Source organism: Neofelis nebulosa, chromosome 10 (assembly GCF_028018385.1).
Source record: "Neofelis nebulosa isolate mNeoNeb1 chromosome 10, mNeoNeb1.pri, whole genome shotgun sequence".
Taxonomy (NCBI): Eukaryota; Metazoa; Chordata; class Mammalia; order Carnivora; family Felidae; genus Neofelis; species Neofelis nebulosa.
In genome coordinates this window covers 85649089-85672470 of record NC_080791.1, presented here as the reverse complement: position 1 = coordinate 85672470, position 23382 = coordinate 85649089, and the positions used below count along the sequence as shown (strand labels likewise).

The following is a 23382-nucleotide window of genomic DNA, read 5'->3' as shown; positions in this document are numbered from 1 at the left end:
TTTAGTTTAATAGAGCAAAACAATTCAATTTAATGGTTATGAATGTGAGTTTATTTTAGAATGGGCTTGGGTTCAGTTTTCTACCCTGTCAGCTTACTCATTATGTGAACTTGGGCAAGTTAAGTGGCCTCTCTGAGCCACAATTTCTTAAATCTGTAAAATGGGGATGAAAATAGTACCCACTTTCCAGGGATATTCTAAGGAGTAAACAAAATAATGACTAAGTGTGTAATATTTTGTCTAGCACATGTCATACAGTCAGTTATATGGTAGTTGTTAATAAGTAATTACAAATCAATTCGCTGTATTCTTCCCTGGATGGTTTCTTTCAGAGAGTTTATGTCATCCCAGGCAAAAGCAGTTATTAAAACAACTGAAGATTATTTGCAGCCTCAGTTTGGCCCCAACAGGCTTTTGCATTCAGCGACAGTATCAGAAGGGTCAGGACTTCAAGATTGCTCCCCACATCAAACAGTATCAGATCATAGCCATGATGAAATATCAGACCCATATAGCTACAAATCAAACAGTAAAAACAATTCTTGTTTTATATCAGTATCCAAGAGAAACAGACCTGTCAGTGATCCAATGGGTCAACTGAGGTAATCAAAGCTATTCTCTGTTCTTTTTAACCCACTGCTGAAGCTTTTTCCTTTGAGCAGAATTTATAATGATTCAATTGACTATTTCAGACATTAAAATGTAACACATCTCTAGGGTTTTGTTTCTGTTTTTGTTTTGTTTATTTTTTCTTTGAAAGCACCTGAGTAGAATGTTGCTAATTACACTTGTGGAAAACATGAGGTACACTTAAATGTGGATAATATGAAACTCTGAAAAAAATACTTGAAGCAGAATCAGACTAGGGCTACAAAATATCTGTTTACCAGATATTTGTTTAAAAATAGAAATGCATACTTTTGATATTTAAGCAGTATTTTCCAGTAAAATCAAGTTGAAATGAACTTATTATAAAACCATTTTGTGTGTATATTTTCACTTCAAGATTATTGTCATAAACTGTTAAACCTAAGAATTTATGGATAGAAAAAAATGTTGGTAAGAGCAAAACTCAAACCAAGAAACTGATACTCCCGTTATTTTCATGTTTGATTAGGTAGGTGTATTATGACTTTAATTTACCTGAAGTTTTTATTTTAAAATGTTTACTTTGCTTCTGTGGCATTAAGAATTACCAGGGTTAGTTAGAGAACTTGAAATCAAAACAACATATTAGTCATTTACCATGTACTTTTGCTGAGGAAATAATGAGGACTGAAACTGATTTTGGATGAAGTCAAAACTTAGAAATTTTCCTTTACTACCCCAAACAATTTGAGATGAAGGTAATTACAATTAACTTTAGAGTAAGAAATTTAGAATAAGAAACTTTGAATTTCAAATCTTTTTTTCAAAAATCAAAGTACTTTGATAAACATGAAAACTTAATGGAAAATCTTACCCGTTTGCTATTTCATGATGGTAGGACCATGTTACTATTTTTTGTTTTCTATCAGAACATAGCATGTATACATACTTTTTTTTAAATGAGTGTTGTGGTGTTTTATAAGTAAATTGATAAAAATCAATTATTTTCAGCTGCCTTACATGAACAGTTTTAGCAAGCCTATTCTATATTAAATTTTTTAAATCTTAGCCTATAAAAAGGTTTTTTTGGTGAATACTTAGAAACAATCTCTAGGGATTATATCTGTAAAACATGCCTAAGATAATATTTATTTAAATGTTATTATTAATTAACATACACCAATTTTGTGGTTTTTTTCCTTCAGAGATGCAGAGTTCTCTTCTTTAAAATTTCAGCCGGCCCAGAATTGGCAGAGATCATGTCAAAGACACAAACTTCATCCCAGAGTGATTACAGTAACAGCTTACAAAAATGGATGTAGAACAGTCTTTGCCAAAGTTACAGTACCAACCATCACCTTGGTAAATAGTGTTCATAAGTTTTCAGTGCTTTATTTCTTCCCTTACTCTTTCATAATATAAAAAATGAAAAAGATGGCATTGTGTTAAAATTTTCTTTTTAGTGATGAATCTGTAAATTGCTTATGTATACATAGATCTCATAGGCATTTTATTCCTTTCTTGTTTATCAACATGTAAATGGTACATTTAATAAATAAATGACCCTTCTGTTTAATAAACAGATGCAATGGTTTTCTGTCTTGTGGAGTTGTTAAACTGACAGAATATTTAAGAACTAAAATTAGACAATAATTAGATATTCTCAGAGCTGTGATTTTCCTCTTCTTTGTATATTTTCAAGTGCTAGAAAATACATTGGTGGAGTTACTTCAGTTACTTAACTTGGCCAGTGACTCAATGGGTGTCTGTTTTCATCGTTAGCACCTTTTGTTTCATGGCAATGTGTTGCTTCTTTGTCCTAACTCACTTTCTCTTACCTCTTGCTTTCTTCTAGTTGCTGGAGGAGTGCACAGAAAAGCTGAATCTGAACATGGCCGCACGACGAGTGTTCTTGGCAGACGGCACTGAAGCCCTCAAACCTGAAGATATACCCCATGAAGCCGACGTTTATGTTTCAACAGGAGAGCCCTTTTTAGATCCATTCAAAAAAATTAAAGGTAAAAAAGAAAAAAATATACTCTACCCCCACCCACAGTAAATTGCTTCAGGGGTGCAATTAAAAAATGATTTTCATCCTGTCTTTTTTGCATGGTTTAACAAAACTAATGTTTACGCATTTACAGCTCAGTAAGAGGATAATGTGCTTAATGAAAGAAAAATCCACTGACAGCCACGTTTATTGCCCTTCATTAGCATTGGTGCTTAATTTAATATAGATCTGAATAGACATTAGGGAGCCTGCAGGAGGTTAAATGGTGAAAATATAATAAATTAAATCAGAGATTATTGAATTTACTGTTTAGTTTCTGTGACACCCAACAGACATAATTCATTAGATTTATTCTCTCAGAAAATAGTTCAAAGTTTCAAGGAGCATTTATTCATTTACACTCTTGGTCTTTTTTCAGATGGCATTAACATAACTATGAAAATGTGATCAGAATAAACATATAATTCTTATATACATGTGATTTTCCTAACAAAATTTTCCATAAGGTAAATACTGCAGCTTGAGTTTTTTAAACCTTGAAATGTGTGTGTGTGTAGTTTATATTTGTGTTTATATATAATAATATATATACACATATTTGTGTATATACACATATGTATATTATTATATATATACACATACATATGTGTATATACACATATGTATATTGTTATATATACACATAAATACAAACATATGTATTTTAGACATATGCTGGTAAGCTCTTTTTTCAAAAGTGCAGTGTTTCTAACATTCACAAATGTGATTTTCTAAACTAAAACAAACATTTTTCTTTCTTCAGTAAGAAAGAATACATTTCCAGAAAGAAAGAAAAGTACTGAGAATATTCTTACAAGCATGTCATATCCATAGTCTGTCATCAAGTGCTATATATAGTAATCACATTTAAATGACATAAGAACTTTGGCATGCAAATTCAGCGTATCTAACTGCTATGTTCCCCTATACTTTTAATACTTTATTAGAAGTATTTTTTTCTACAACTGCTATAAAGCTGGTGAACCAGGACAAGTCTAGGCAATAATTGCGTAAGTGGAAGAGAAGTAATTCTGGAGTTCATTACAGATGAGATGATGAAAATTCTTCCTCTATTAATGTTATTATATAAGATGATACTAGGGTTTCTATCTCTTTGAAAATACTTGATCATCAGGAATAATTTCTTGAAATCAGTAGAAAGTTCAAGGTAATTTGGTTCAAGGTAAAGAAACTTGTTGCTATAATACTCAGTAAAAATTACCTGTGCAAAAGTGTAGACCCATATATTTTTCAAATCTTGATTTAACTTTAAATTATGGCTCCTTTTATTTTGTATTCATTGAATCATTTGTAAAATTAATCTTGTATAAAAACATGAGTCTTTGTAGGTAAATGTTTCTGTGACTATTTTATATTTAAGTGTGTATGTAATGAGTGCTTCCTTAAAATCTTGATTGTTTTTATTAATAAGAAATACTGGCCTTTCATTGATAATGGTATTGGTGAAGAGATATATAAAAATTATTTATAGCCAAGCTTTGTGGAAAATTTTCTGGACATGTATGCCTAAAATAACAGTGTTAAACACATGACTAGCTTGGTGGATGATTTTTAAATGTACAAACTAATTTCCTCCTACTTTTTGTTTTCTCTTTTATCCTTTTTAAAGCCAAGTCCAGAACAAAAAACTTCTCTGCTTTGTCTGCATATCTTTGGCTGTGTTTCACTGTGACATGCACTGCTGTTCTTTTAGCACCAAAATGTTGGCACACACTCCTGAAAATTTCACACCATCTCTTGCTGGATCAGCAAGCTTAACCCACCAAAATCTGGTGTTGTGCAATGGTTTTTGACTGATAATCAATCTTTATGCTGCTCGACAGTTGTTGCTGGGACACGGAGTAGAGCAGGTGGCAGATGTGCCTTGTCTTTTGAGAAAAGAAATTGTAGGTGAGCTTGGACACAGACTAGCATATCACATGTCCATTAAAAAGACCTAGGATAAGTATAATGGGGAAAAAGCCACTTGTCTATGTTAAGCTCATAGATAAGCCTAGAAGACTAAAGACTGATATTTGGTTTCTTCCAGAACCTTAAGAACATAAATGTAAATAAATGTTATATATACACAGTATAGTCTTTAACTTGAATTAAATAATTTGAGAGAAATGTGGGAAGATTTCAAATATATATCTATATCTATATCTATCTATATATCTATCTATATGTCTATATATCTATATCTATATCTATCTATATATCTATATATCCCACATATTCACATGTACTTTTTCAAATCAGATTAAAATTACCTTTCTTGCATATATTTTACAGATAATCAATAATTTGTCAACTTGCCATGAGTGTACCATAAAAATAAGACATGTGTGAATAGTCTTGAAGGTGGTAGATAAATTTAGAGTAAGGAAGCATTCTAAAGGTAAATAGGATAAAAACAGCTGGCAGGATTGGGTGCTACTCTTGTAGCTCTCTACGTGAACATGAATATTTTATATTCAGGTAATCAACAGGCATTAGAGTCAATAATTAGCCATTACTTTAATATAAAGATTTCCATTCATTCAGCAAACATTCATTGAGAGCCTACTATGTGCCAGGTACTAGACCACATCAGACAGATGAAAAGGGGGGCTTAGAATCTTTTTTTTTAAAACCATTATTCTTTTATCTCTGATTTTAACTTCAATTTAATTCAATCTAAATTTAAACCAATAAGTATTTAAGTATCTACTATGTATGCAGTTTTGGCTTAGGGATAGAAGTCCTGGCCTTTAAGGAGCTTATAAGTTACAAATCCTTAAAATTGAGAACCCTTTTTAACAACATAAGTCAAATGGGTCCTCCAAAGGAAAATTTACGTTATTTCTGGTACAGGAAGGCCAAATAAGTCTGTATATATTTTGGCAATCGTATTTCCATACTTCACTGTTTTCTTACTGTTCTTTGGAAAAGCAATGTCAACAGTGAAAATAGCCTCAGAACTATTTCCAGATTTACTAAGGTAGAAAAAGACCTAAGGAACATCTCTAATTTTTAACTACTTTACTACCCATTTTGAGTACCACTGTTGACAGCCAGTGCCACTAGATTTAATAGAAAGCCAGAGAGCTATTTATCACATACCTGGAAACACAAAGCGTTCATGTAGAGGTCAAGCCAAGGTCAAGACTGACATGAAGCATTCCCTGTTGAAAAGCAGTATTAGAATAATTCTTACATTTTGAAGTTAAATGCCTAAGCAGAAGATTGTGTGTGGGGAAAAATAAAATCTTTTTTATAATAACTCTTGATGAAGATCAACGGTCTTATTAGGTCATATAATTATGGCATTTGAAGATTCTGAAATCTATTAATGATTCTCTAGAATTGTGAAGATGTAGTTAATGAATTGTTTGAAGAGGCATTTTAAAAGTTTTTGGATTCATGGGCATGCACTTTAGGTTTTATTCAGTTTCCTCAATCTTCTTTAATGGCACAGTGAAAATGCTTGCATCAGATTCATGGGGTTTATGAGAGTTTAGCTCCTTTATAACTGTTAGAAGCTGTAGGCAGTGCCAACCTAGCATAAGAAATGCCCTGCAATTACTTAAATGTCTTAAAAAAGATGAGAGGAAAAAAGCTGCTTGGATCTAACTCATTAGGTCCAAGTTCCATTGTGTGGTGTTCTGATTGTTTAAAGTTTTCTTTAGCTTTATATTTTCATTCTTTCCTATATATTCTGTTCGACTATTTGGCTTTTAGAGCTATCATTTACAATGATTCATTTCAGTCCTGAGTTTTGTTAACCAGAAATGAAACTGAGTACTATGAATAAGATTTTACATCTTTCATATACTGTATTGTGAAGATGTAGTCCCAGAAAAAAATCCATGAAAAGAATTCTTGATACTACACCTAAGATCTAAATTTAAACCTAGAGATTTTCTGCTAACTGCCATGTGATCTACAAAATGAAATAATTTGCTGTGACAGCTTGTGATTGACAAGAATATGTGTGAGCACATTTAAAATAGGCCATCTTTTCATGTAGAAGTAAATGTCAGTGAAATGATGGATTCTCATCATTTTAATTATTGATGATTTGGAAATATTTCAATTCCATGACATACAGACACATTCTAAATAGCAGCATAACACTTTTTCTCCAATCTACGTCAATAATGAAATGTTCTGTCATATTTTGTTTTTCAAAAAATGCGTTAGTTTAATGAACCTGGATTCATGCATTATATTTTGTTCCATTATGTGTCTCTGAATTTGTTGATTTTTAAATGGTTGTGTTAAAAGCACATGTTTCAAGAAATAACCCACTACCCACCTCCTATCACACCTTGCTATTCTTGCTGCTAGATCTCAAGACAGTGCTACAGTGCTGACTATACCAAGGACTGCTTTGTCCTGCTATAGCTAAGATTGGGTTTTGTGATGATCACACATGGAGTGACCACTACTTAATTCAAGCAACTACAGCAGGAGTCAGGGTGGGCTTTCCCAAGTTCCTAGCTATCACATTGTTTGCATAGTGTTGTAATAGGCAAGATTACTTGTCAGGCCATTTTATCTCCCACTTAGCTGCACATATTCAAAAATAAGAATATGACATTAGATAGAGAAAAAACTCACTTTCTTCTGAGATAGCACATGATTCTTTTATCTATTTTTGCAAGTGAGGGTAAAACTTAAGCATGTATTTTATTTATTTCCCTATCCCAAATGTTTACAACCTGTAAGTAAGAGTGTAGCGTACCTTTACTATATAAACAGATGTCGATCTAAAGAATATTGCAAGAGTTGGACCTTCTAAAAACTGTCCTTAGCTAATAGGAAAATCTAGAGCATACAAGTGGCAGCATCTCCTTATATTGTCAAATTATCAAATCACTGAGAGTCATCTAAATCCTTGACATATTCGTGAACTGTTGAGTTGCATATATACCTAGAGGCTACGCTTGTTTAGCGAAGGTGTGCAAACCTAGAACTGTCCTGATAATTTGAATACTTTCTGTATGTCACGCGCTGAGTTATGTGCTTTAAGTGTATTATATTTACTCCTCACAATTCCTGAGTTAGTGCTACAAGTCCATAATCTCTTATATGCAATTCCAAAGTTCAAAATTGCCGAAGATAAAACAATTTTTTCAGAACTCATTTGGTAGCAGAACCTTACTTACTATAGATAACCAGTTGTTGTATTTAAAAAATAATTAATATGTTTGGTTATGGGTTGCTACCCTAAACCTTGCTGGACACACTACATAATAACATATGATCTATGCACTATTAGGATATATGCACTATATTAACATTTTTGTATCCATAAATTCTATTTATGGAATTACATCTGACCTTAGGACTTTGGGTAAGGTCCTTCTGTTGTAGCTGCAAAAAAACCAGATAAATTTTAATTCTCACTAGAGTATTTTTTAATGTTTATTTACTTATTTTGAGAGAGAAAGAGAGAGAGAGAGAAGCAGAGAGAGAGCAAGACAGAGAATCCCAAGTAGGCTCCACACCATCAGTGCAGAGCCCAATGCGGGGCTCCAACCCATGAACTGTGAGATCATGACCTGAGCCAAAACCAAGAGTCAGATGCTCAATCGACTGAGCCACCCAGGTGCCCCCTCAGCATAGTATTTAACTCAGAAGTATTATAAATACCGTCTTTATATCACATTGAGTTGTTTGCTACATGAGTAAAAGTAGACAGAGAGACTATCTCCCTGGCTAGACCTGAGAGAGTATGTGAGAGGTAATAAAAAAATTGTAGTTCTCTAAGGAGGCAGAGGAATAAAGAAAGACCATTCATTCATTTAATCATTCCCTCAAAATATATGTATTGAGCCCTTACAATGTGCCAGGCATTGCTCCAAACCTTAAGGTTATGGTGTGAAGAGAGAGGTCTCATGGAGCTAAGAGAAGTAGAAGGAGCAAAGACAAGAAATATATAAAGAACCAAATAAGGTGTTTATTGACAGTGGTAAGTGTTATAAAACAAATAAAAAGGGTGGTATCGTAAGAAGTAATGTCATGGAAACAAAAGGGGATGATTTTTCAAATGAAACAGGCATTTGCAGTAAACTTTAAATCAAATCTTTTAGGCAGGTCCTCTTTCAGGGGTTTGCCCTTCAGACCATTAGTTTTTCAAACTCTCAGACATGTATTGGGAAAGACATGAGAAACGTATTATTATTTAGTGGCAAGAACACTAGCCTTGAAGTCAGATGATCTTGCAAGATTCTAGTCCCTGCTGTATATATAACCTTGGACAGATTGGTCTGTGCTTCATTGACCTTACCTGTAAAATTGAGGTACTAATATCTTAAGGAATTATTGGGTATTGTCTTTATTTCTAAAACAAGATAAATTATTTGAAAATTAAATGTCTATTAATTCCTAGTTTAAATAGAACACTGAGAATAGCATTTCCTAAACATAACTAAGGTTCCAATTGCTATTAAGATCCCAAGGCCATTAATCAGAACCTTATGTCCACTCCTCCCTTTTTAGAATAGCTAGCTAGGTTTAGAATAGCTAGCTAGTCAGGAAAATAACAGCAAAAACATTTACTTCTGCTTTCTTCATTACTGCCAGGGAAGCAAACAGTATGAGCCTGGACAACTCACTTAGCCTCTCTCAGCCTCAGTTTTCTTATTCACAAATTGAGCCCCATAGTAGACACCTCACAGCATCATTATGAGGAGTAAATAAGATGATGTATGTAAAAGCCTGCCATACATAGTAGATGTCTAAAACATCTGATCTTTATTTATTTTCCCTCCTTTTGCACTATCTCTTACTAGGCACATTTCCGCCAGCTTTTCATACAAGCCGTCACAGTACCTGATTTTACTGCCAAAGGTATTTGCTAGGTCTAAGATTTTAAAATGCAGCTTTTTGAATTGTGACAATTTTTGCTTGTGCAAATTCAAATCCCTGCAAAGCATCCATGTATACAGCATGATATAGGAATCTGAGTTAGAGCCTTTGAACTCTCACTATATTGTGCTTTTTGCCTTAAGAATTTGTCCAGGCTGTAAGTCAAAATCAAGTCTTTCTTTTTAAAAAAGTCCCAAGTGGTCTTGCTGTGCTCTATTCCAAGAGTCATATTTTAAAATATGTTTATGACCCAAGGCTAGCCTTTACTTAAAGCTGCCATAACTTATTTCAAGAAAGTTCATAGAAAAGTTCAGGGAAAGGGTGAAAACATTTTGATTGGCACAATAGATGGGATGTTTGTAATTTTAATCAAATTTAAATTGAAGACATACTTCAAATGATATGTCAGACTAGTGTTACTGAGTTAAAATCTAATGACAACCACTGTCATTATTAGTTAAATATAACCATCATGCCTATAGCAATAAATGATGACACTTAGGAACATGCAGAAACAACACAAGTATTTAAAGAAAAGGGAGTGACTAGAAACTCAGTTGAACACAGGAATGTGACCTGGATTATTCTATTTACCAAACATAGAAGCAATTGTATTTTGAACAAATGATATAATTGAGTATAGCAGTATGTTTTCTTACTGTCAGAGCATTTATATTTTATAAACTTATCTTGCACCCATGAAATGATGTGCTTGTTCATATTTAATGTCATTATCTATACCTGCTTGACAATCAGAACATTAAAGTATTTTCAAGTTTATTGCCCACTAGAAGAGAATGAATTTTTTAAAAATAAGATTTTTAATAAGCTCATGGATTTGAAGTTGCAAATGTGCTGCTTTTATTTTGGTGACAAAAGGCAGTATTCTTTTTGCCTGGCACATGCAAAATGGAAAATTACAATGGGGAACACCCAGATTTATTTAATTTTATGACAGATGTTGTATTTTTTGAAGTAGACTGAGAAAATGTAATGATATTGTAGGTAGACTTTCTATCACAGAAGCAGGCTAGAACGTGCTTTATCTTTTTCATGATTTAGTTATAAACAAAACCATGAAAATAAAATAGGATGTGGATTCTTCAAAATAAAATATAACGTATGGTTGGGGCCTAACATTTTCCGAGTGCTTCAGGACAGTAAATATATGAATAGTCAAGGGGACTTGGCAGTCCCTAAGCATCTGGAGATGTCCCATTGGGGAGCTATTTTCCAAGGTTATGCTGAGCCTTAGAATTTCACTTGAGTGTAGTCTCCACTGCCATTCTCACCCAGTGGTCTCTTAACTTTCCAGAAAGAAGTGCATGAGGAGAAGACAGGGACAGGGTCTGATTGTGACTTTGGAACCCACTAGGTGTGGCTAGCAAATTTAAAGCAGAGGATGAGGTAAGATTAGGACCCCTTCTTTGGCAGTTGAATGTAGAGGCACTGAGACTTTGCTGAGAGTACTGTCAACAAGACAGAGTCTCAAGAACTCTCCAAAGCGGACCTCCAGGGATCCTGCTGTTGCATTCATATAGGGATAGGCATTGTATTTGGTTCTACTCTCTGGGGAAACTCCCAGTAGTAAGGATAAGCTCCCATTGCATTCTCAATATCCCCTTTTGTAATCATCAGATGTATAAATGTCTGTTGCCCCTCTAGACCAAGTTAGTTTCAGGCAGAAACCATGACTGCCTTATTCACCATCATTTTCTGGCACAGGGTCTGGCACTTAATAGATGCTCAGTAAATGTTGTTCAATGGATGAATGAAGGACGAAATGAAATAGGTACCATGGCAAACCATCCGTATTTCAGGGAGGTGACTGCCAGGAAAATAGATCTCATCAGAGCAGCAGGCTCAGCTGTAAATAGTCAGTGGATGTTTAGGAGGAGTATATTAAAAACCCCCTACCCCAAATTCATATGTAGATTTGTGAATGTTCCTGTTTGGCAGGGGGCCAGAGTAAGCCAGCCCAAGAATAATTACATCGCAGAGAGGCTAATGGTTATGCTAATGCTTGTCTGAGACCAGACAATGCTCAGAAGTGGAGTGCTGGGATAAAAGATTCTCCCAGGAACCTGTAGATCTGAGATTTTCAGCCCTCCCATATCCTCTCAGGAATGCCCATTCTTGCCTATTCTCTCTCCTCAATCATTCTTTTGGTGGTGATAGGAGGCTCTCTTCTTTCATTTAGTACTTCTCTTTGTATTTCTCATAGTGCCTTGCATACAGTCAGTGCTTGTTAACTATTATTGAAAGTAAGGAAGTAAGGAAGAGGAGATAGTGTGACCTTTGGGAAGGTTCAGGGCCACTGCCCACTGTTGTGCATAGCTGAAGGACTGTGGAGCTACACTCACTTTTTTTCAATTTCACCATGGTGCAGGGGAGGGGGAGCTGAGGAGGTGGAGAGGCAGTTTTCTAATTCTTGTAAAGGTACCAGATAGCCTCAACACTGGGAGAGATGCCAGGGTTTTAAGGTGAGAAAGTTAACAAAAGACAAAGACATAGAAAGCATTTGCTAGCTATGGCTAGTATGTTTTCCGAGAAGCTCAAAGTGGGTTTAGATGGCACTAAGTTTCTTGTTTTAATACTTGGCCTCCTTCCTGCCCCAGTACCCAGCCATCCCCTTACCATTTGATTACTTCTCCTTCTACCCACTTCCAACCTCACTTAATCCTCTAACTCACCAAGGCTAAAATCTAGGCAGGGCTTTGGTGAGCATCTTCAGTTTCTTCATGCTGCTGTGAAAGGGTGAAGATTCTGTTTTTCCGGGCTGCCTGGCTGGCTCAGTTGGTAGAGCACGCATGTCTTTATCTTGGAGTCATGAGTTTGAGGCCCATGTTGGGGGTAGAGTTACTTTAAAAAAATTTCTTCTTAAAAAAAGAAAAGACTGTTTTCTTCTTGCCCCTGGATATAATAATGCTTACTCTGGCCGTCAGCCCTCACCACATTTCTTCATGTGAAGACATATGGCTCTAGAGCTGTGATGTGGAGAAGAATCACCTCGTGTTGCTAAATATGGCGGTTCTCTGGTTCTCTAGCTGTTCTCATCTAGGAGACCCATGGCCCATATTTTGAGGACAAGCTGCGTTAGAGCTGTTTTTTTTTTCCTCACTTTATCCTAATAGGTTTGTTACCTAGAGAAGCAGATTTTGCCTTAATGTAAGGAAGATTTTTCCAATAGTTCCACCTTTCCAAAAGATGGAATGGCCTGCTTTGGGAAGTGTGGGGATTGTAAGCATTGTACATAGGCTCTAATATGACTACTTCCCACCTTCCTTGATCCATGCCTGGCCACTGTGTGTTCAGTCTTTTCCCAATGATCCATCATATTGTTGCATAATTCTGCATCTTTATTTGTATCATTTCCTCTCTCTGGATTATGCTCTCACTCTTTTACCCACTCTGTGTGTCCTCTAAGTCCTACTTTATGTCCTCCTCTGGGGAGCCTTTCTCAGCCACCATGAGCTGTGGCAGGTGTCCCTGCTCCATATTCTCCCAATACGTTATGGATACCTCTGACCAGGCACCTGCCATATTTTGTGTTTGTTTGCCTTTGTTGTCTTCCCAAACAGACTGAGAACTCTTTGAGGCAGCAGGGAACATGTTATAGGCACTGAGTACATGTTCGTTGAATGAATAATTGAGTAAATGAAGCAGGTGGTTAGAGTCAGTAATTTTCAGTTTCTTTGAACCTCAATGTTGCGCAATTCTGAAGTCAATACATTGTAATGCACTAAGCCTATGACTTTTTTGCTTCTTCCTACTCTGAGCTATCTTTTGTGATATGTATTTTGGTTTCTGAGTAAATTCAATGAGGGACATGGCAATGAAAAACCTAATTAATCATGAGTAACAAAATATAATATTTTTCCAAAATACTGAAAAAACAGGAGTCCAATTTATATTTACTAATGAAAATATTACCTGGTATATATCTAGTGAAATAATAGTGATGCTCTTATCTGACATGTTTGACTAATATTTTACAAATATTTTTTAAAGGTTTTTTAAGTTTATTTATTATTCTGAAAGAGACAGAGACAGCACGAGTAGGGGAGAGGCAGTGAGAGAGGGAAAGAGAGCATCCCAAGTAGGCTCCATGCTGCCAGCACGGAACCCGATGTGGTGCTCGAACACATGAAGGTGTGAGATCATGACCTGAGCTAAAACCAAGAGTCAGATGCCTAATTGACTAAGCCACCCAGGTGCCCCTACAAATATTTTTTTGAACATTTGCTATGTGATAAGCCCTACTTCAAGTGCTGGCTATACATCAGGGATTAATTGCTTACATTAAAAATGTATGATCAACTTTTATTATTTTGTTAAATGTCTAATAAGCACACTTGTTTACAATGTACTAGATACTAGAGAGGCACACAGATAAAAACACATTCAATGCCCTTAAAATGCTCAAATCATAACAAGGACACACGTACAAAACCAGAGAAGTTTAATGAAATGAGAGCATAAAGATGAAGCTATAAATCCTGAAGAAAGATAGATCAAAGAAAACTTCTTAGAAGAGGTGAGACTCAGTTGAAAAGAAAGAGAGAGAGCCCACCAAAAGGGAGGGAAAAGCCATGGTCAAGTTTGGAGTCAGAAAAGTGCATGGTGTGTGCCAATGGCTTATTCACAGCTCTCTACACTTCTGCAAAGGGAGATTATCTCAAAATCTTTTATTGCAAAGGTTCTAAACTGGGGTTGATTTTGACCCTTGGAGAAGATTGGGTAATGTCTAGAGATATTTTTGGTTGTTTCAACTAGGAAGGTCCTACTGGCATCCGATGGGCAGAGGCCAGGGATGCTACTAAATATTCCATAATACACAGGACAGCCATTATCACAAAGAACAAAGAGATGTCAATACTTACCAAGGTTGAAAAACCTTATTCAGACACAAATATTTGTTTTTTTTCTTTCTTTTTTTTTAAATTATTTATTTATTTATTTATTTATTTATTTATTTATTTATTTAATATATGAAATTTACTGTCAGATTGGTTTCCATACAACACCCAGTGCTCATCCCAAAAGGTGCCCTCCTCAATACCCATCACCCACCCTGCCCTCCCTCCCACCCCCCATCAACCCTCAGTTTGTTCTCAGTTTTTAACAGTCTCTTATGCTTTGGCTCTCTCCCACTCTAACCTCTTTTTTTTTTTATTTTATTTTTTTCCTTCCCCTCCCCCATGGGTTTCTGTTACGTTTCTCAGGATCCACATAAGAGTGAAATCATATGGTATCTGTCTTTCTCTGTATGGCTTATTTCACTTAGCATTACACTCTCCAGTTCCATCCACGTTGCTACGAAAGGCCATATTTCATTTTTTCTCATTGCCACGTAGTATTCCATTGTGTATATAAACCACAATTTCTTTATCCATTCATCAGTTGATGGACATTTAGGCTCTTTCCATAATTTGGCTATTGTTGAGAGTGCTGCTGTAAACATTGGGGTACAAGTGCCCCTATGCATCAGTACTCCTGTATCCCTTGGATAAATTCCTAGCAGTGCTATTGCTGGGTCATAGGGTAGGTCTATTTTTAATTTTCTGAGGAACCTCCACACTGCTTTCCAGAACGGCTGCACCAATTTGCATTCCCACCAACAGTGCAAGAGGGTTCCCGTTTCTCCACATCCTCTCCAGCATCTATAGTCTCCTGATTTGTTCATTTTGGCCACTCTGACTGGCGTGAGGTGATATCTGAGTGTGGTTTTGATTTGTATTTCCCTGATGAGGAGCGACGTTGAACATCTTTTCATGTGCCTGTTGGCCATCCGGATGTCTTCTTTAGAGAAGTGTCTATTCATGTTTTCTGCCCATTTCTTCACTGGGTTATTTGTTTTTCAGGTGTGGAGTTTGATGAGCTCTTTATAGATTTTGGATACTAGCCCTTTGTCCGATATGTCATTTGCAAATATCTTTTCCCATTCCGTTGGTTGCCTTTTAGTTTTGTTGGCTGTTTCCTTTGCTGTGCAGAAGCTTTTTATCTTCATAAGGTCCCAGTAATTCACTTTTGCTTTTAATTCCCTTGCCTTTGGGGATGTGCCGAGTAAGAGATTGCTACGGCTGAGGTCAGAGAGGTCTTTTCCTGCTTTCTCCTCTAAGGTTTTGATGGTTTCCTGTCTCACATTCAGGTCCTTTATCCATTTTGAGTTTATTTTTGTGAATGGTGTGAGAAAGTGGTCTAGTTTCAACCTTCTGCATGTTGCTGTCCAGTTCTCCCAGCACCATTTGTTAAAGAGACTGTCTTTTTTCCATTGGATGTTCTTTCCTGCTTTGTCAAAGATGAGTTGGCCATACGTTTGTGGGTCTAGTTCTGGGGTTTCTATTCTATTCCATTGGTCTATGTCAGACACAAATATTTGTAAACAAATCACAATATTTTTTTCTTTTTCTAAAAATTATTTATTTTTTAAAATTTATATTATACCCAGTGCTTATCCGAACAAGTATCCTCCTTAATGCTCTTGCCCATTTCACTCATACCCCTACCCACAGCCCCTCCAGGAACTCTGTTTGTTCTCTATATGTAAGAGTCTCTTATGTTTTGTCCTCCTCCCTGTTTTTATATTATTTTTGCTCTCCTTCCCTTATGTTCATCTGTTTTGTATATTAAATTCCACATATGAGTTAAGTTGTATGATATTTGTCTTTATCTGAGTGACTAATTTCGCTTAGCATAATCCATCCACGTTGTTGCAAATGGCAAGATTTCATTCTTTTTGATTGCCAGGTAATATTCCATTGTATATATATACCACACCTTCTTTATCCATTCATCAGTTGAAGGACATTTGGGCTCTTTCCGTAATTTGGCTATTGTCAGTAGTGCTGCTATAAACATTGGGGTGCATGTGCCCCTTTCAAACAGCACACCTGTATCCTTGGGATAAATACCTAGTAGTGTAATTGTTGAGTCGTAGGGTAGTTTCATTTTTAATTTTTTGAGGAACCTCCATACTGTTTTCCAGGGTGACTGCACCAGTTTGCATTTCCACCAGCAGTACAAAAGGGTTCCTCGTTCTCCGCATCGTCGCCAACATCTGTTGTCGCCTGATTTGTTAATTTTAGCCATTATGACAGGTGTGAAGTTATATCTCATTGTGGTTTTGATTTGTATTTCCCTGATGATGAGTGATGTGTAGCATTTTTAGCATGAGTGATGTGTCTGTTAGCCACAATCACAGTAGTTTTCATAAGGACATTTTGACCAAATTATAGGCACTGGGGGCAGCTGCTTTTTAGGTGGTCTTAAGGTGAAACTATGGTAGAATGTGGGAAAATAAGAAGTTGGGGAAATCTGGTCATTTTAAACTAATGGAATTCTTTTATTAATTTTTACAGTGTCATGGTTAAGACAGCAGGCTTTGAAGTCATTAAGCCTAGGTCTGATCTCTGATTTACTTAAAAGATGTATGATAGAGATCTCTATGGTAGAGATGTAGTTGGTTAATTTCTCTAGGTTTCATTTTCCTTGTCTATAAAATGGAGATGATAATGTTACCTACCTCCTAAGATTGTGAAGATAAAACAAGTTAATGTACATAAAGCACTTAACACATTGCTCTGTATATGCTAAGTTCTTGATGAAAATCATGAGGAGAATAATCATATCACCATTTACTGTGTTTCTTATTTACACATAAGTGTTTTATCTGTATAAATTCTTTCCATCCATACAACAAATAAGGGAATTACTATTACTGTTCTCATTTCTCAGATAAGAAAACTAAGGTAGGGGTGCCTGGGTGGCTCAGTCCTTTGAGTGTCCAACTCTTGATTTCGACTCAGGTCATAATCCCAAGATTGTGGGATCGAGCCCCATGTCGGGCTTCGCACTGACTGTGGAGCCTGCTTAAGATTCTCTCTGTCTCTGTCTCTCTCTTTCTCCCTTTCCCCTTTCTCTTTCTCTTTCTCTCTCTCTCTCTCTAAAAAAAATAAAGAACAAAAATTAGAGCAAATAAGATTGACTGATTTTTTTCAAAGATTATGTTAAGATTCAAATCTAGGGAGTTTAGCTGCAGAACCCATGCTCTTAACTACTAGAGAAGCTGTTTATCTAATTTAGTCATCATTAGTACTATTTTATTAGATTGTTTTGCAGGTTGGTTTAAACATCTTTACTTGTATAAAAATTTTTATATATTTCTAATAATCTTTCCATGTTTATCACTATCAACAAAAATCTGGAAAATAGGAGGAATACCTTTAAAAAACTGTATATTTTTATGTTATAAATGATATTTTCAAATTTAGTTTAAAATGTACTGTATTATGTGCTTTTCCTACATCCATCAAGAGTTCTTTCAGAAAACTGATTTGAAACTTCAGAAATGTGATCTCTTGTTATTTTAGACTATTTTTAAGTGAGTAAAGTGTCCTTCCATGTTTGCAGGTAATAGAATTATAAATATATTTCTTTGATCAGAATAAGTTACATTGGAATAAAGGGTAGCCTTATTCATTGATTCATGCAGCACTTACTGAACACCTGCTCCATGCACTAGGTCGGCAGTGTATAGTTAGCTAAGGAAGCACACAATGATAATGATGGTACGATGGGATTGCCAGTGGTAGACATCTGTACAAGGGAAGGGTGTCCAAGCTGGAAAAGGGTTTTTAAGAGAGATGACCTCCCCCCCAAATTAGTCTTGAGGAATATGTAAGCAATTACTTTAAATATACTTTGAGTTGTTCCAGTTTACTCCACTCCTAAACCTTCATTTGGCAAGCAATTCTCCTTGGCAGGTTTCTTCTTTTCCTGAAGAAATTCTGTACCATTGTTGTCATCGATGAGCATCAAGGTGGTAGATCTGTCATATTTAAGTTCATAATGGGGGTGCCTGGGTGGCTCAGTCGGTTGAGTGTCTGACTTCAGCTCAGGTCATGATCTCACAGTTTGTGGGTTCGGGCCCCACATCCAGGCTCTGTTCTGACAACTCAGAGCTTGGAGCCTTCTTCACATTCTGTGTCTCCCTCTCTCTCTACTCCTCCCCCACTCATGCTCTGTCTCTGTCTCTCAAAAATAAATAAACGGTAAAAAAAATTAAGTTCATACTGGAAAGCTATAAGGAATAAAAATGGTAGGTGTATACACACAGGCAATAAAATTGATTTTGCATAATTAGTATGTTAAAAAAGTGACATAAAATTAAATTTATACCAATTAAACATTTAAATCCACAGAAATGTTAACATTTAGTAACTGTGCCATGTACAGTGAACTTATATATACTCTAATAATGAATATAGACTTGATTCCTACCTTCAAAGAGGCTAAGTATGGAAACAGAAACAGAATATATATTTGTAAAATATTTACATAATGTCAGATGGCTTATGCTCTTTCCTTAGTATGTAATACAGCACCTAAAATGTGGTATGTTCTCAAACATTACTGAATGAATGAATACATGAGTGAGTGTGCTATAAGGAATCAGAGTGATGACAGACTGTTATGGGCTGGAGCACTAAAGGAAGATCTTAAACTGGATCTTGAGAAGGACTTGAGTCTGAATAGATGAAGAATGAACTTAAAAATGCCCTTGGTGTGGTGCTTGGGTGGCTCAGTCAGTTAAGTGTCTGACTCTTGAGTTCATCTCAGGTCATGGTCTTGTGGTTCGTGAGTTCAAGCCCTTCACTGAGCTCTGTGTTGACAGTGCAGAGCCTGCTTGGGATTCTCTCTCTCTCTCTCTCTCTCTCTCTCTCTCTCTCTCTCTTCCTCTTCCTCTCTCCCCCTCCTCCACTCTTGCTTGTTTACTCTCTCTCTCTGTCAAAATAAATAAGCTTTTTTTTTTTTTTTTTACTTGTGCCCTTGATGTAATTAAAAGACATTGAGCGGATTGGCTTAGGTAAAATAGCGCTTTAAGCCACGGTAAGATAAAACCTGAAAATTTGGATAGTGTCAGGTTGTCAGTAAACTCTTCTGTTAGACATAAGTTTAAAGGAAGGAGCATATTTCTTGCACAGGGTCTGACACATAGGAAGGTTTAATAAATATTTCCTCGTACCTGACAGACCGATTGGGTGACTGACTAGTGGAAAACTTCAAAAGCTAGCTCCAAGAACTTTCTCTTCAGGCAATGATACAATTGATGTTTTAGGAAAATTCATCTATAATTGGAGTATAGGATGTCAGATATAAAGAAGGAAAATAAAATATGGTTAGGAAGTTCTTGTAGATGATAGAAGACTAAGAGAGAAATGGACAAGTGGGTCTGGCTGGGAATAGAAAGGAATGATAGTTTTAAGAGTTACTGTGTGTATAAACACAATTTCTTTATCCATTCATCAGTTGATGGACATTTAGGCTCTTTCCACAATTTGGCTATTGTTGAAAGTGCTGCTATAAACGTTGGAGTACAAGTGCCCCTAGGCATCAGCACTCCTGTATCCCTTGGGTAAATTCCTAGCAGTGCTATTGCTGGGTCGTAGGGTAGATTTATTTTTACTTTTTTGAGGAAACTCCACACTGTTTTCCAGAGGGGCTGCACCAGTTTGCATTCCTACCAACAGTGCAAGAGGGTTCCCGTTTCTCCACATCCTCTCCATCATCTATAGTCTCCTGATTTGTTCATTTTAGCCACTCTGACTGACATGAGGTGGTATCTCAGTGTGGTTTTGATTTGTATTTCCCTGATGAGGAGTGATGTTGAGCATCTTTTGATGTGCCTGTATATGTACAATGGAATACTACTTGGCAATGAGAAAAAATGAAATATGGCCTTTTGTAGCAAAGTGGATGGAACTGGAGAGTGTTATGCTAAGTAAAATAAGTCATACAGAGAAAGACAGATACCGTATGTTTTCACTCTTATGTGGATCTTGAGAAACTTAACAGAAGACCATGGAGGGGGGGAGGGGGAAAAAGTTAGAGAGGGAGGGAGGCAAACCATAAGAGACTCTTAAAAATTGAGAATAAACTGAGGGTTGTTGGGGGGTGGGAGGGAGAGGAAAGTGGGTGATGGGCATTGAGGAGGGCACCTGTTGGGATGAGTACTGGGTGTTGTATGGAAACCAATTTGACAATAAATTTCATATTAAAAAAAAAAGTTACCGGGAAGAAAGATAGCCAAGAGTTAGGTTTCTCTTCTTTGACAATGTCTCAGGTCAGGTTCCCTCAAAGCAGAGCCTGAGATGGAGATTTATGTACAAGGGACTTAGTGAGGGAATACTCTCAGGTGAACCCTATAAAAGAGTGAGGGAAGCAACTAGAGTAGAGAAAGAAGTTCAGCCATGCCCTGTGTTCAGCTGAAGGCTAGCCTCAATCTGGAGTGGGAAGCATAGCACAGAGTTGCCCCTCCTTAAGGCAAGGGGACTGGCCATATGTCCCCTAGTCAGTCAGTCATTGGCTGTAGGCTGTACCTGTGGGTAGGAGATAAGAGACCACCACATCACAGGCATTTCCTGGCTAGATGGCTGGTTCCTTTCAGCCAAGGGCAGTTGTTAGGAGAAGGTTGCAGTTGTGAGGTGTTAGAGGCCATGACTCACAGCAGCTGGAGTTTGGGGGCACTAGCCCGGTAAAAGGAATTTGGTTGGGGGGGACTACCAGTGTCATCTACTCTCTCCTATAGTCTGTTTTTCATAGGTGCCCTGTCAAGAACCTTCCAATAGCTTCCCTTTACATCCAGAATAAAATGCTCTTCCCCCAGACTTTTATGACTAACTTCTCATTCATCAAACCTCACTACTCGGCAGTCACCTCTTCAGAGAGACCTTCCACTGTCTGTCTTTCCCCCAAGAGACTGTAATCTGCACAAGTTATTCTGTCCTGTTCCCAGCTATCACCCTGGTGCATTGATAAATTGGCACCCAATAAATGTAAATATCATTGAATGACTAAGCAATTGGTTGGAGAGAAATGATTGGGAAGTAAAGGTTTAAGATCTTTCTGAGATAATGGACAACTGTGAAAGAAGTGGAAACACTGACAGGAATAAGAGATGTGAAAGTATGTCCAACTTGTGGAAAGCTGTGAAATTTTGTTTAAGATAACAGAAGAAAATGTATGGTAGAGTCAAATAGTGTAGTGATTAGGAGTACAGTTTCTAGAACTAAGTTCATATCCTGCTGCCACCACCTGCCAGCTGCAAGATCTTGCTCAAGTTACTTAACTTCTCTGTGCCTCAGTTTCCTCACCTGTAAGTGAGGATAATTATATTTTCTACCTCATAAACTTGTTGAGAGGACATCATGAGCTAGTGTTTATAAATCATATAAAACAGGGTCTGGCTAACAGTCAGCCTGGTTTGAGTGGAATTTAAGGAGCGTACAAGGAGGAGAGAAGCCAGGCTGGGACTCGGGTGAGATGAGTGATGCACCTGCGTGACAAAATTTAAGGAGGCATTTACTGAGGGTTGTACACTTGCACAACTGAGCATGCTTCTTTCAGTTTTGCATTCTTGGCCCTTCACTTGTCTCACCCTCATCCTGACCCTGGTCTTGGTCATCAAAGGGGAAAATACTTTATTGGTAAGATTTTTTATTTTTTTTTAAATTTAATTTATTTTTTAAATTTACATCCAAGTTAGTTAGCATATAGTGCAACAATGGTTTCAGGAGTAGATTCCTTAATGCCCCTCACCCATTTAGCCCATCCCCACTCCCACAATGTTATGCAACCACCGTTTCTATCTAGTTTTAAAACATTTCCATCATTCCAAAATAAAACTTCTAAATTTTATTTTAATGTTTTTTTTATTTTTGAGAGAGAGAGAGGCAGAGTACAAGTGGGGCAGGGGCAGAGAGAGAGGGAGACACAGAATCTGAAGCAGGCTTCTGACTCTGAGCTGTCAGCAAAGAGCCCCACGTGGGGCTCGAACTCGTGAACCATGAGATCATGACATGAGCTGAAAAGTCAGAAGCTTAACCAAATGAGCCACCTAGGTGCCCCATAAAACTTACCTATTAAATTTTTCTCCATTCCCCCCTCCTCCCACCCCTGCAATTATTAGGCTGCATTTTGTTTCTATGAATTTACCTGTTCTAGATATTTCATATGATGGAATTACATAGTATGTTGCCTTTTATGTCTAGCTCCTTTCACTTATAATGTTTTGAGGTTCATCCACATTGTAGCGAATATCAGTACTTCATTCCTTTAGTTGCTGAATAATATTCCATTGTATGTATATACTACATTTTATTTATCCATTCATCCATTGGTAGATATTTGGTTTACACCTTTTGGCTATTGTGAATAGTGTTGCTATGAACATGCATGTATATGTATTTATTTGAGTACCTGTTTTCAGTTCTTTGGGGCATATATGAACTTCTTAATGTCTAGCTTATTTTTCTAATTCTAATTCCTATCAATTTCAGATTATAATAATTTCTGTAAAATTATTTTTCCTCTTCTTAAAGGCTTACTCATATCTATAATCTTAGTTTATTCTGAAAGTTTTGCTCACATTTCTACCCACTGTATATATGTGTGTGTGTGTGTGTGTGTGTGTGCGTGCGCGCATGTATATGTGTATGAAAGAAAAAGAGAAACACAGTATTTTGTTGTTTTTTTTAACATTTAATGTAAACATTCTGGGACTTGAAGGTCCCAGAACCAGTGGCTTGTGTTTCATATCAATACTTGCAGATTTTATGTAAAGCACCATTTCTAGGTCAACGAGGCCATGGTTCTTTCAAGGTAAGTGCTAACAGACAAGAGTTGTTTAGAAATTTGGGAAAACAAGTCCAACTATTTTCAATTGTATGCAAATACAATTTAATTTCTCTCATTAGGACAAATAAAGAACAGATGAGGGAGGGATCATTGTAATTATAAAATCACATACATTTAATAACTTATATGAAAAGAAAATATCTAAAATAAATTGAATGTAACAAATAAAAAATAACACAGGTGTAAAT

The 23382-nt window shown here is 36.4% G+C and overlaps 1 protein-coding gene across 2 annotated transcripts in view; it reads left to right on the top strand.

Annotated features, from left to right (window-relative positions):
- The window catches only part of DCDC1 (doublecortin domain containing 1), a 484783-nt gene that overhangs the window by 37899 nt on the left and 423502 nt on the right, over nt 1-23382 (top strand). Inside the window, exons 5-7 of one of the 2 annotated variants that reach the window (XM_058688531.1) lie at nt 333-602; nt 1794-1950; nt 2444-2606. In XM_058688531.1, the coding sequence (XP_058544514.1) occupies nt 333-602; nt 1794-1950; nt 2444-2606 (590 nt within the window). The remainder of the gene's footprint in view (nt 1-332; nt 603-1793; nt 1951-2443; nt 2607-23382) is intronic. The other variant, XM_058688532.1, reaches the window with a different exon arrangement.